Source organism: Argiope bruennichi, chromosome X1, assembly GCF_947563725.1.
Source record: "Argiope bruennichi chromosome X1, qqArgBrue1.1, whole genome shotgun sequence".
Taxonomy (NCBI): Eukaryota; Metazoa; Arthropoda; class Arachnida; order Araneae; family Araneidae; genus Argiope; species Argiope bruennichi.
The window spans coordinates 70,340,363-70,355,733 of record NC_079162.1 but is presented as its reverse complement, the minus strand read 5'-3'; the positions used below and the strand labels follow the sequence as shown (position 1 = coordinate 70,355,733).

The 15,371-nt window shown below is 31.9% G+C and overlaps 1 protein-coding gene across 1 annotated transcript in view; it reads left to right on the top strand.

Moving 5' to 3' along the window:
• Positions 1-14,795, top strand: part of LOC129959085 (uncharacterized) — a 55,583-nt gene extending 40,788 nt beyond the window's left edge. Inside the window, exons 5-6 of the mRNA XM_056071893.1 lie at positions 9,061-9,381; positions 10,855-14,795. Coding sequence (XP_055927868.1) covers positions 9,061-9,381; positions 10,855-11,166 — 633 coding nt within the window. The 3' untranslated portion in view covers positions 11,167-14,795. The remainder of the gene's footprint in view (positions 1-9,060; positions 9,382-10,854) is intronic.
• The last annotated feature ends 576 nt before the right edge of the window (positions 14,796-15,371 follow it).

Sequence of the window (15,371 nt, the reverse complement as noted above, 5' to 3'; positions counted from 1 at the left end):
ATCAACTTCCAGCGCCGTTTATTCTACTTGGTGACTTTAATGGCCATTGCACTTTGTGGGGTTCAGATAGAACAAATTCTCGTGGGCGGCAGATCGAACAGTTTATTTCTAATAACTGTCTCTGTCTGCTCAATAATGATGAGAAAACTTATTTCCACGAACCAACATGCTCCTTTCACAATCTAGATGTTGAAATATGTTCTTCAATTCTCTTGCCGTTTTTGAATTTTACAGTTGAAAATGATCTTCACAGTAGTGATCATTTTCCTATAATAATTTCCCATGCTGACAGTGGCGGTATGATTCAAGGTCCGCCTTATTTTCTGTTTCAGCGAGCGGATTGGTCTGCATTCACACAACAGGCAAAAATTACTGAAGCTATGGTTTATACAGCAGATATATCGGCCGGCAGCTGTACAACAAGTCCTTGACAGCATTATTAACGCTGCAAATAATAGTATTTCCAAGCGTTCCCCGTGTCTAAGAAAATTTCGTAGACCGTAGTGGAATAAAGCTTGCCACGATAGTTACAAAAAACAAAAGCAACTTTGGAACAGATTCTGTAGATGTCCTACTACGGAAAATCTCATTGCTTTTAAACGAGCTAAAGCTTACGCTCGCAGCATTCGTCGGCGTAGTCAGAGGGAATCCTGGCATAAATGCGTTTCAACTATCACTTATTCTACTCCTAGCAAACTATTATGGAAGAAAATCAAAGCAGCCAATGGAATATATCACGATTTTTCCTTCCCTGTATTGAAATCGGGAAATGTGGTATACTCCTCGCCTTTTGAAGTTGCCAATAATCTCGGGCATACTTTCGAAAAAGTTTCCGCTGTAGATTCATACAGTCCATCATTTATGGTGGCTAAGAAGCGAGCGGAAGGAAGTAAATTACAATTTATTTCCAGTAGATCTCTTCCATATAATTGCGAATTTAGTTTGTTCGAGTTGAAAAGTGCTCTGACTTGCTCTAATGCTAGTAGCCCTGGTCCTAATAGTATCACAACAGGGATGGGCAAACTACGGCCCGCGGGCCAAACCAGCCTGCCAGAAGGTTTTATCTGGCCCGCGGAGGGAATTTTAATTGGTATGTGGCCGTTTTAAGCCCGAATTGAAAAAAAAAAAAAAAAATTTGCCCCAAAAAATGTGTAAGAAAAAAGACACAGCAAAAAGCAGTGCACAAACATTAATGATTTATTTTTAGCAAATTAAGTAACATACTAAATCTTTTGTTTCTACTTATCCTAAATTCCCAAATAAATTGCATCAAGTAGTCAAAATGCTGATCTTGATGTATTCCTTGTTTGTTACGCAGAAATCTTTTTGTTAAGGACCAAAAACCCTTGATATTCTGCGTATGAATATTTACATCGTTTGGGCTTACAAAATGTTTGGAATGGTTAATTTGTTGATGACCAAAATCTTCGTTATTAGAGAGAGCGCTTCTGTAAGCACGCCACTCATCTGTTATTATTTTAGTCCCAGGAAGAACATATTCATCTAAATTCTCAGCATTGTTTTAGTATTTCTATTGGTTACAGGCACAAGAAACGACTTTTTACTTGTCCGTTCGATACCTCCAAAAACCATTGCCCTCTAGTTACCCGACCTCTATTATACTTTCTTTTCTTAAAGACTTTTGTCTAACTCGATGATTTTTGGCCTTCCATCTTCAGTCAGGCCACCCTGCCTGTCATTATTACTTATTATGTAACGTACTATTACGTCTCTTATTTTCTCACTATATTCTCCGACTGTTTTTCTATTGGTATCTGTCTCATTTGCCATATCTGAAAATATGCCACGTTTAATATATTTGTATATAATTATGACAACTTGTTTTAGGCTATGTTTAAAGCCTTTAATAAAGGAACTCGATCTAATCGATCGGGAAGCGTTGCAAGGTTTCTTACAGTTCCAAGTAAACCCGTCAACATTTTTTGTTTGTTTCACGAGAACATTTCATTTCATTTCACCTCATTTCATTTGCTATTAAACTAGCACGGGCCAGGAAAATAATCTATTTGCATTAAAAAAACCCATTTATATTATTTTCATTGATTTTTAATTTATATATATCTTCTGCGTATCTTTCGTCTTCTTTTATAATTTGAACTTGTGAAACTTTTACCATTTTTTTTTTTTTCCAATGTGGGTTTAAAACTGCCACATATCTTTTAATTCGTCGGTCCGATGGAAAGTAAAAGAAATATTTCTTTTATATCTTATATCCATCTTCTTTTCTACTTTGTTAAATATTTTTTTTTTCAAAGGACTGATGATCTTTTTACTTTCTCTATTCTTGTTCTACAAAACATAAATCGACAAAAATATCAAGCACAGTCAGCTTTCAATCGGTAAAGTGTTAAAAGCGGTTCTTTGTTAGTTATGGCTATAGACTGGCGCCAACAAGCGTTATCTCCTTCTCGGAAGCCACCATTATTATATGTGAATCCATTATAGATGAATTAGACCTCACATGTGGCAGATCTCGCATTTTAAGCTCCAGCCAGCGGCTTTTCTTTTGACGCGAGTTTTAATATTTTTGATTCGTATGGAAAGATTGCGGACATATAGCATCATTGTGAATAGCGGTGAAAGTATTAAAAGTATAGCGTAACTAGGCTAGTGCTTGTTTGGGTTATTCGTAAAATATTTCAACCCCAAAATGTCTACTAAAAGACGTAAAGTTGATTCAGAATGCCATGCTTTTAATGATGAATGGTTCTGGGAATATTTTTTTACAGTTTTTAAAGATAAACCAGTGTGTCTCATGAAACTGTAGCAGTCTTCCAAGAATATAACATTTCCCGTCATTTTACATCCAAGCATAAGAATTCCAATTACGATGAAATGTCCGAATCAGAAAGAAAAAAAAAAAAAAATGTAGAAAGTCTTTGTAAAAGATTATCAGGCCAACAAAATGCTTTCGAGAAGGTAAACACTATCCAAGAAGCAGCTACACATGCAAGTTACATTGTAGCATACAATATTGCTAAAAATAATAATGCTCTGAGTGATGGGGAGTTTGTTAAACGATGCATGCTCCAAGTTTGTGATGTTTTATGTCCAGACAAGAAAAACAATTTTGAGACTGTAAGCTTATCTCGAAAAACGGTGATTTCTAGAATCGAAGCCATCGATAAAAATTTGACATCACAATTAGAGTCAAAGATTGGCCACTTTAAATTTTGATCTATAGCTATGGATGAAAGCACTGATATAAATGATACTGCTCAATTAGTATTGTTTATAAGAGGTGTTGATGAGAACTTTGAAATTACCGAGGAACTGGCGTGCATGCATTCTTTAAAGGGAACTACAATAGGACATGATACTTTTCGGGAATTTCAGTAAGGGTTTTAACTATGAAAGTGCCTATAACAAATATATGTAATATTACGACCCATGGAGCACCAAATATGACAGGAAAAAATTCTGGACTCTAATCAAAACTATCCCGGAAACAATGTTTTTCTACATTGTGTTATACATCAAGATGATCTGTGTAAATCTGCATTGAATATGAAACCAGTGCTTGATGCAGTCTTGAAGCTTGTAAACAATATTCGATCTCGTGGGCTTACTCACAGGCAATTTCGAGATTTTCTTCAGTCCGTGCAATCTGAATGCTCTGATGTACTGTATTACCCGAAAGTAAGGTGGCTTAGTGCAGGACGTGTTTTCCAGCGAGTTTGGCAGCTGAAAGACGAAATTGTATCGTTCTTCCATGAGAAACAGTATTCTGCGGAGTGCGAAATGTTAGAAGATACAGAATGGCTTTCGGACTTTGCATTTTTCACGTATCTTTGTGAACATGAACAACTTGAATGTCAAGATGCAAGGGAAAAATCAGTTTATCGACGATATCTGGGTCCATCTCAAAGCTTTTAAACTAAAACTTTATCTGTTTGCTGGGTAACTAGCTAAGAACGACTTTTCTCATTTCCCGAGGTTAAATTCAATACCCTGAGTAAATAAAGAGAATCTTAAGAATTATGAAGATTGCTTTTAAAAAAAACTGCATTTTGTGTTCGAACGTAGATTTCAGTGCCATTCAAATAGAATTAGATATTTTTACCATGCCTTTTAACGTAAATTGTGAAGCAGTGAGCTCAGCTTTGCAGCTTGAATTAATTGAGTTGCAATCTAACAGTCATCTCAAGCAGTTGTTTCTAAATATGCAAAAGTTAGAGTTTTACAAATCTTTATCGAAAGTAAGATTTTCAAATTTAATATCTCACGCCAAGAAAATCAGTGCTATGTTTGCTTCATCTTATATATGTCAACAAGTGTTTTCATCTATGAACCTTAGAAAGAATAATTTCAGAAGTAGACTGATAGATGAGCATTTTGCCTCGTTCCTTAGAATCAGTACATCTCACTTCGAACCTCAATATAAGGAACTTTTTAAAATGAAATCGCAATTTCATTCATCTCATTCACATATTCAAATTGTAGTACTTGTATATTGTTTTTCTCATTTTCAAAAATTTATCATTGCCCGCCATTTTCCCCCCGATTTTTGGCCCGAGACCGAAAAAGTTTGCCCATCCCTGACTTACAATATGCTTCGCCATTTGAACGAGGTCTCTCTTTCCAATTTATTAAAGCTACTTAATAGAATATGAACTGAGCATGAGTTCACGCCATTACAATGGCGTGAAGCTATAGTTATTCCAATCCTTAAACCTGGAAAAGATCCTGCAAACCCTCTGAACTATAGGCCAATCGCTTTAACTAGCTCGATGTGTAAAACTTTCGAACGCATGGTCAATGCCAGCCTGGTATTTGAATTAGAAAAACATGATTACATTTTGCCACTACACAGTTATTTCCGCCGTAGACGTTCAACTTATGATAACATCGTCCTTGTGGAAACACAAATTCGTAATGCTTTTGTACGAAGAAACCACTTTGTTTCTATCTTTTTCGATATAGAAAAAGCTTATGACCGCGCGTGGCGTTATGGTATTCTACGAACTCTCTTTAACCTAGATTTTAAAGGAAATCTCCCTATTTTAATTCAAAACTTTTTAACTTCACGAAATTTTCGAGTACGGTTTAGTAATTTTTATTCCGATATTTTTAATTAAGCTGAGGGTGTTTCGCAGGGGTGTGTTCTCAGTGTCACTCTTTTCATAACCTATTTTAGCGAAATTCTTAGTCAGCTGCCTCCATCTGTTCAAGGTACGCTTTATGTTGATGATAGCAGATCTCCACTCAAAGTTCTAATATGCACCTAATTGAACGGCAACTGCAGAATGCAGTCAACAAATTAGTTTCGTGGTGTGATAAAAATGGGCGCACTCTTTCTCCGGAAAAGAGTCGCTGCGTACATTTTTGCCGAAAACGACAGCTTGATCCAGAACCTGTTATCAATATTCGTGGAACTGCCATTCCCTCTTCCGATGAAATGCGGTTTTAGGTGTCATTTTTGATAGAAAGCTCACTTTCCTTCCGCGTGTCCTGCATCTGCGGAAGAGGTGTGAGGAATCTCTTAACATCCTGAAGGTGATATCTTATACTTCCTGGGGGGCCGATCGTACATCCCTCTTAAGCCGCGGTCCAACGACCGGATGATCTTCACAGATGTGGTCATAAAACTGTCCCCCTTCCTTCGTGGTGCCACCCCCGCCTGTGGCAGCGGACCCACGACCAGAGAAATCTTCAGACGGCACGCGTTCCCCTTTCGACCGCTCAAAACCCTCAGTTTCTTTAACTCACTTCCCCCCCATAGCCCAAACAAATTTTCCGGTTCTTTGATGTTTATCCATCTACCGACATTTTGCGGGAAACTACAGGCGTACCGCGGGCGACGGGGGAGTGTGGTCCCCTAGTGGGTTGGATGTCAGATTTATGACCAAATCCGTGAGGTCGCAGGTCGTTGGACCGCCGCTTTACGGATCTATCAAGCCGTCATCTTATCCCGTATTGATTACGGGTGCATGGTGTATGGATCTGCTCGTCCTTCCGTTCTGCGAAAGCTTGATACGATATACCATTCTGCCCTTGGGGAATTTGCTCTGGTGCTTTTCGCACGTCACCAGTAGAAAGCCTGTATGCCATATGCAATCAATTTCCTTTAAATCTTCGACGTAAGAAGATAACCGTACAATACTATTTTCGAATGCTATCAGTTCCGAAGCATCCTGTTAATCACCCGTCTCTCCTGGTTGGTCTTCGGAGACTTTATGATGTTCGCCCCTCTCACATTCCTCCATTTAATGAGAGGGTAAAGCTTTCCTACATGATTCGGGACTCCCCGAGATTTTGATCCAACGAATAAATTTTTATTCTTTTCCTCCTTGCGATGTTCCACAATTTTCATTTTTGAACCCTTTTTCTGGCTACGATAAATCTACAACAGCACCGATTATTTTTCAGCAGATCTTTCACTATCACCGTTGTCAATATCACTCTTACGCAGAAGTCTTTACTGATGGATCAAAATCCAACGAGCATGTTGGTAGCGGAGTAGTGTTTCCGTCTGAAACTTATAACTATCGACTGCCCACGTCTTGTTCGGTTTTTACTGCTGAATTGATTGCAATAGCTTGCGCTCTTCAACTGATTTCGGCTTCCTCTAACCAGACATTCTGCATTTATACCGACAGTATCAGTACTTTGAGGTCTCTTTCCAATTTCAACAACCGGATGCATCCATGTTGTTATGGAAGCCCTTATTTTTTCTAAGCGATCTTGAAAAAAGATGCGCCAAAATTTTATTTTGTTGGATCCCGAGTCATGTCGGAATACCCAGAAACAAAAGGACGGATATCGCAGCTAAAACGGCAAGTTCTTTATTACAGCGTGAACTTCCATATGACTATGCAAAAAAATATTTTGCTCATCATGTTCGCGCTCTGTGGCAGCAATCCTGGGAACAGCAAACTTCGAATAAACTACACTCGGTTGATCCAATGACAAGTTTGTGGCCTGTTATCCCTGTTCGTGCATTAGACGTCAAATTAACTCGACTGCGCATCGGTCATGCCCGCTTTAGCCACAAGCATCTTTTATTTGGAGAGCAATGCCCTTCATGTCCAAAATGCCATGTAATTTTAACAGTCAAACATGTTTTAATAGAGTGTTCTGATTTTAATCGTCATCGCTTAAAGTTTTTTAATTCACTATCCATCGAGTTGCGATAGATTGTGGGTGAAAGTCCTCACCCTAACATTTTTAAATTTTTACATAACATTGGTTTTTTACGTTCTATTTAGTTTTGCTTTCTCATTTTTTTAAATTTTCGTCTTTAATTTGTTTGACGCTTTTATTAGAAAATAGGAAAAGTATATTATTTTTAAAGTACCAATTTTAATACTTACGTTGCCTTTCAAAATTTGACTTTTTATATATAACTTTCTTAGTATTACTTTTTATATGAATTTGATTTATCTCACCATTCAAGTGGTGCAGCATAGCCAGATTTGGCTTTTGTGCGAAAAAACCTAAATAACCAACCGACATTTACATTTTCGTGACAGTATACTACGATATTTGAATTGACAGTACACCATACTTGCACATTCAGACATGATTGTGCAAGTATGGTCTCTCTCTGTCTCTGTCTCTCTCTGCTTTATGTTTAAGTTCAGCACAATTTATTATTTTTTATAGTTCAGCTTTCTTTTTTTTCCCTTTCAAAGTTGCGTTATGTCTGCTAAGGCAATATCTAAATTTAGTTCTTTCACAATTAAATTCTACCTAATAATCAACATAATACCAAATTTTATTAGTTTTTCTTTTCCCTTTACTTTTTTTTTCTGTTTTGAAAAGCAATATATTTCGCTACTGTGATATTTACAAAAAAAAAAAAAAAAGTCGAGGTGTGTTTTTTGGAGCCAGGGGGGGATATAGTAATATGTAGAGCTTACTCTCATGGGGGAGGATAATTAAAAAGCAGAATCTTAGAAATTTGCAGGCTATAAGTTTTACTTTTTTATTCCCTCAGAAATATCTCAATTCAAGGTTTCTGATCTTGACATTCAAATTTCGTCCCTATGTTATAGTTTCAAAAATTAGACGTAGGCGTAATATCATGAATATAATTCAGGAAAAAAAAGCGTAACTTCAAAACTTATTTGCAAACTCTTTAACACTCAAGCATAAAATTCAAAATGAATTTTTATTGTTTCAGAGACATTATTGTAGAACGATCAAAATAAATTGTTTTATGTTTGAATTGAATTTGTAGTTAATTTAAATGCAAGAAAAGCATTAATGTTTTCATCATCACATTTTTCAAAACTAATTGCATATATTTTATAATTATCAGATTAGTATGTATATTAAAAAGTGCGAGGTTTTTTTCCCCAATGAGAATATGTTAGAAACAGAAAAATGTGGAATTTTTAAATATAGAAATATACGAACATATTATTTTTTAAAAATTGCATCTTACTAAAATATATATATATATATATATATATATATATATATATATATATATATATATATATATATATGTAATGAATGATCTTTAAATAAAAAAAAGGATAGGAAAAAAAACTTTCATATACAATTTAAATTTGTGATTTTTGAGAACAGCTGTTTCCATTAATGTAAGCAATTATAATTTTTTGCTATCTGTATTCTGCGTTTTTAATTAGCGTTATTGTGAAACATTCCTTCATTAGACTTATTATATTTGTTCTCTAATTTATCACTTTAAACTACTCACTGTATTTCTCTTATTTGTTGCACTTATAGACTTACAGTTCTTAAACATGGAATATGACTTGTTTCCCACTATCCTTATTCCTTCTCCCTTAGAATTGGGATTTTATTGCTGATATAAGTTTTGATGAAGTATTTATTTATTTTATATCTATTGTAGCAACAAGACTTTTACTGATATTTATCTTAATTTAATATGGATGTTTCAGAGAAATTTTATACTAATCATAGTCTAATTTAGAAATTGAATCACTTTGTGCATTATATTTTGAAATCTAGATTTATAGTACTTACTATTTAATATGTGCTTCTTTGCAGTTTTTTTTAAATAAATAATCTTTTGAAAAATTGCATTAAAATACTTTCTACTTTCAGGTGCAATACATTCTCTACCTAAAAGAAATTGGGGTTCCTTGCCAGGAAGTTATTAATTTGTTTATGAAGGAATATTCGATTCCTGTGGTTAATAAACAAATACGTAATTCTAAGACTTGTGATCATTCTTGGGCTGATAGCCAAAATCGTTATATTTACAACATAGAACATTTATATGGCAATAGAGGTTCAAGAAAAAACTATAGAGCACATACTTGTCATGCTCTACAAAATTCTGGGAACTCATCTGATGGTGGATGTCCTTATGCTTGCTTTGATGAAAAGAATTTAGAAAAGGTTTTGAGTTTGTGCTCTTTTGAGGTCAGTTAAAACCATTTCCATTTAATTTTATTCATTCAACTATAATCTGGTGCTAAATATAATATTATTTGACTATCAAATGCAGAAACTTCTTTTGAAGTATCTTTTTTCTGTTACATTGATGCAATCAAATGCCAAAACCAAAAATGAGTGGAACATATGCATTGACTATAATGAAAAAAATTTCATAGGAGAAACATCATAAGTTTGGGGTACAACGTAACGATGTTTATTATCATTGTTAAAGCAACTTTGTTTCTGCCATAAAAATTAGATATGCTTTTTAATACTAACTAGCATTCTTTTTTACTCAGATACTTTTGTACCCAGATTTGAGTGGCAACCCTGGAAAAGAAACAGATTTTTTTTCTTTGTGCTACAAATTAAGTTGAAATTTATTACAATTTAATTTGTAAAATATATTAGAAATTAATGTTTTCACTTTGCAATTTATTCATTGTCTGTTTCTTGTTGTCTTGTATTTAAAACTTATCCAAATTTCAGCATAGTCATTAAAAAGTTTCATATTGTTTATCTTATATAAATAATGGGATTTTTTTTTAATGAATGTATAAAATTGCTATTTTGTCGGTTTTGTTAAAAATTTCAATTTTCATTTTCACCATTACTTTCAATTCCCCCCCCCCACCTCGAACTTATGAAAATAGAAAATGTTTTAGAAAGCTGTTTGGATTTCAATTGAAATAATGGATTATTCAACAATTATTGTTATATAGCATTGGTCTTGTGCATATATGTGTTATCTAATAATTCACAAACACAGTAAAAGGTACCATAGTTCATTGTATGATAACTTTATAAATATTATTTATGAATTTACTAATAATTGTTCACTGAAATATTTTTAGAAATTTTGATAGTATGTGAATATTTTCGTGATGAAGTATGAAGGGTTATCTAGTTCGGTTTCCTATTATTCTCTTTCTCTATATATATATTAGTGATAATTCATGTATATCCTTAAAATATTGTTTGTGGAATTTCGACATCTGAACATATTGAAAATCAAATATATATTTTGATGTTTCATGCTTTTTGTATACTTCTATGCAAGTTTTGTTTATCTATATTCGCCTAAAATTTTATATCATTTATTCAAGAATATTGAAGAATTATAAATATCTTGTAATATTAAACATTCTATAAAAAATAATATTCCAGTTAATTTAAAGTTTCCCATTATGAAATGTAAATCTTAAGTTTACATTTTGTATTTAATAATAGAAATCATCCATACTTTTCTGAATTAATAACTATAATTTTTTTATTTCTTTATTATGTATTGTTATTTTCATTAAATTATCTCATAAAATCATGTATAATTTCAGTGTCAAAAAGTAACCTCATTTTAAAAAAAATGATCAAATATTAAAGGTTATAAATCTCTAATTAGCAAGGCAAAATCTTTATTAAGTTTGTAGATTTTACTTATTGAAATTCTTTTTTCTTTAGGTTAAAGACATTGAAGATATAAAATCATTATCTTCTGCAAAGAAATATACTAAGGCATGTCATTCTAATCTCTTAATGAAAATAAAGAGCATTTCCTCCAATATTCAAGTAGATAAAGAAAAAAATGTTGCACCAAATTTTTCAAAAAATTTGCCCTGTTCTGAAGACAACAATAAGGTATTAGTTCCAGCATCTGCATTAAACTCAAATGGACAAGTCTGTCGTGACAGCCTTCTTTGTGAGTTATCCAAACCATCGGATTTCTACTTTTTTATAAAGAATTTGAAATTTTCTGCTATATGTTATAGGTAAATGGAAGTGTGTGTTATTAAAAATTGCATTCTTTTGTATATTACACATTTTATTTTGCATACTACGCCTCTGGTGTCACTGAAATTGATCCCATTTAAACTTATTTCAAGTGTTATAGCAAAATTATTTCAGAAAGAATGAATGATGAATAGCAGATAATTTAACATAAAATGTTTCTCAACATTTTTGAGACCCCTTTATAGGTTTATCATTATCTAGTTTCAAACTTATAAAGCCATTTTGAGTTGTAAATTTTTTATATAAAAAGAATTATGTTGGGTTTGTAGTTCTAATCTTATTCACTCTGCTCTACTGAAATTCAATTTAAATTATACCAAATTCCCAATGTCTCTCTATTTTGATTCAGTGAGAAAGCAAATTCATCTTAGTGTGAGAATCAATAGAAAAGCATGTAAAGAATCCAAGGTCTCTTACTAAATTAATAGTTGCTTTTATTATATCAAATGTAAACAAGTAGTAATTTTTTTAAAAAATTTATGTCAATTCCTAGTTTCGCAAGAATTGAACTCGCATTCTTCACCATGTGAAAAATACTGAAATCCTTGCATTTTACCGATTGAGCTACTGCCTGTTGATTTCAATTTTCATTACAAACTGCTAAAACTCTATTTAAAGTATTAAAAATTAATTAAATTTAATAATTAATGAATTAATATTTGAAAAAACTGTATTAGCATCAAGTGTCATCCACTACAAGTTTTAAAAAAATGTATTTGAACTTGAGTGGATGAATAAAAAGTATTTTATTAACGACTGAAAATTTGAACAAGATATATAAATATATATAGGGAGAGTGTGAACTTATAGTAGGAATTGTAAAAAGGAAGGGAATTGGAGAATGGTGTTGCAGTTTGGAAATGGCAATATTCAAAACTATCATCTTCCTTGATTTTTAAAATGAATAATTACAGAATTGTATAGATTTTTATGCATCTTTTATTTTTTCATTACCATCCTATATGCTGTCGGGGTCATTAGAATGATGATCGTTAGTGAGAAATTTCTGTATTGGGTAAACTTTGAATATAAGGATGAGAGTTAGAATGTTAAGTTTGATATAATCGAATAAAAGTCTGAATAATTTCCTTTTTTGTAAAAAGTTTGTTGATCTAGAAATGTTATCTTTGTTTGAAATTCTTTTGCATAACAGAAAAATCGCCTAAGCTAAAACTTCAAAGTTTCTTTGATTTACTAGTGAAGAGAATTTGCTCTTTTCAAGATAATTCTTTGAAAATGTATACAAGTAATTTTTCCGAATCATTTCCAGTGTGAAGTAAATTTTGTGTATGTATGACCCAAATAGTTGTTGTTGCATCAGATTTAACAACTTGTTTGCATGACTTTGTCATTGAATCATATTATAAAAAAGAATTAATTTAAGTAATATATACCTATATCATGAATCAGATTTTGCAGTATTATACATTTTATTTATGCACAAAATATGAATTATATTATAAAATTTGGAACAAAATATAAATAAGCAGTTACCAGAACTCCAGCTAATAGAATGAGATGGCAAGATTAATATTATACGTTATTTAGTTTTTTCTACAACGAATGGGAAACCGCCATTTAATTCATTCATATATGTGCTATGTCTGCAGAAATGAATAATTTGAATAAAATCAGGACAGAAATTTGAAAGTTTGTTTCAAACTGTCATTATTGTAATCTCTACTTTTTTTTTATTGCCCCTTCATTTCGAATTAACAGATATCTGGTCAAATAAAAAAAAAATAATTCTATCCAGCTCATATACAGTCAGTCTCAAAATTGAGTATACACTTGAATGTATAAATTAAGTTTCTACTTAACAGACTAAATTTTGCTTTAAAGAAATTGTATTTTTTTTATGAATGATACTCGGAATCATCACCTACCACCACATGAAGAAAAAAATTAGGTAAAAAAATTATTTTTATTTAAAAATAAATAAATAAAGCACATGAAAAAGAATGCCACAAAAATGAATATACAATTTTAGTAATTTTATTATAATAAGTAAATTAATGTTTAGTTGCAAAACCTGCCTTGTAATCGCTTAAGAAGGGAGGGATATGACCAGTTTTTTAGTTATTTAAAGTGAAATTTTGGCCCACTCTTCCCTTAAGATTTTTGTCAAATCCTCTTTATTTGTCACTTCACGTTCATAAATGAATTTCTCCAACTAAGACCATAAATTTTCTACAACATTTAAGTCTAGAAATCGGGATGGGGTTTGTAGCTGTTACTTGCAGTGGTATAACAAGTATAACATAAAAATACTCGCAGTATGCTTCAGATTGTTGTCCTGCTGAAAGATGACGAGGCTTGACACTAGTCCTAATTTATCGACACTTTTTGTACTTTTTGTAAGGTATTCTTTAAAATGTCAAGATATAAAAGTCTATCAATGAAAAAAAAAAATCTTACTCCGTTTGTTGCCATACAACACGAAACGATGATAGATCTACCCCCATACTTAAACATCTTTATTCTGTTCTTATCCTATTCTTTTCCAATTTCCCTCCCATATAGATTAAATTTGGTTTCATCAGAAAAAATAGCACAGTTCCAGAACTATTCCGGCTTTGAAATATATTCTTTTGCAAAATAGAGACTATTTTTTCTGTTGACGCAACTAATGAGTGGCTACAGTATTGGAGTACGACCATGAAATCTTGCATTATGTAAAACACATCTAACAGTTTCAGCTGTAAGTTGCTGAGTACATCGATGAGGCAAGTTCTAAAGTTTTTAATTTTTCTTTACTGACATATATTCTTCCTCTTTGCAGCAATGCTTAAAATTTCTTTACATCCCCTTCCTGGAATCTTGGCAATAAATCTAGTTCTACAATACTTCTGTATTATTTTTTGGACACAACCATGACTTTTCGCAATCAACGAAGCTATTTCTTGAAGATATTTGCTATCTTTCGACCACTTAGTAACTAAACAATGTACATTAAAAGTTTCCCTCCTAGAATTCATTGCAAGGGTTTTTATGATGAAAAAAATAATTGCATTAGTAAAGAAATTATATTGCGCTTATATGCTTCGAGTGCAACTGTAGAATGCTTTAAAGAAAATTTTCATCAGAAAAGTGGTGATTAACTGTCAAATTCTGTAGGTGTATACTCAATTTCGCGATTTCAAATTATATGTTTACCGTAAGAAAATTGTTATTAAAATATTCTGAAGACTTCATATTTGTTTTTTGATGCAACATATTTCTTAAGATACACTATAATGTTTTTGTAAATATTAAGCTGTATTTTGTATTACATTGTTATAACTTTAAAGAAGAGAGTGAGTGGTGTATACTCAATTTTGAGATCCACTATATATTATCATGTACCAATACATCATTAGGAAATATATTATTTTTTGACTTAATATGATGTATTCTTCATTAGATGCCTTTGTTTAAAATATTACTGTAGAAAGTGTCATTAGAATTTTTTAATGAGAGTATGAAAAAATGATTTAAAAGTTTTCTAAAATTCTTTGTTTTTATCTTTAATTATATAGTTCTTTATGATACTGTTCCTCTACGATACTCGCATACTGCTGAAAAATACCTTTGTATCATTTAATGTATATTTATGATTTTTATGGAAAAATGTTTGTTCTTGCATTAGAAATTTTATTCTCTTTATTGCGAATTTTCTGTCTCCTTTTATTCTTGTAGTCATGAATTGTAATGTAACAACGTTTCTGTGATTATTTCATGCACTTTTTAAAAAATTGTGCTTTATTGAAATTCTTTTTAAAATTTAAGCAGCATAATAATAAAAATAAAGACATAAAATAAAAGACATAAAAAATAAAAGCAGCATAATAAAGAGTTTTATTATGCTGCTAAGTAATTATAAAAATTTATTACATTTCCAACTTTAATTTGGTAAACATAAAGAATTGTGTGCAAATTGTAGAATTATATCATTAAGAAGAAATTCGGTTTTTCTTAGATTAAAAGCTTTCTTCTATTTTTCTACTCTTGTCTTATTCGATTATTAATAATTTTATTTTCTTCTTTGTTCTGAAATTAGATTTTTGTCATTTTCAAGGATAAAAGATTTCATGCAATCAAAATATTTTTGCACATGCAAATTACACGATTTGGAACAAAAACAAAAAAGCTAGATAATTTTGACCAAGATTTAAAAAAATAAAAAATATAGTGTTTTTTAATCACAT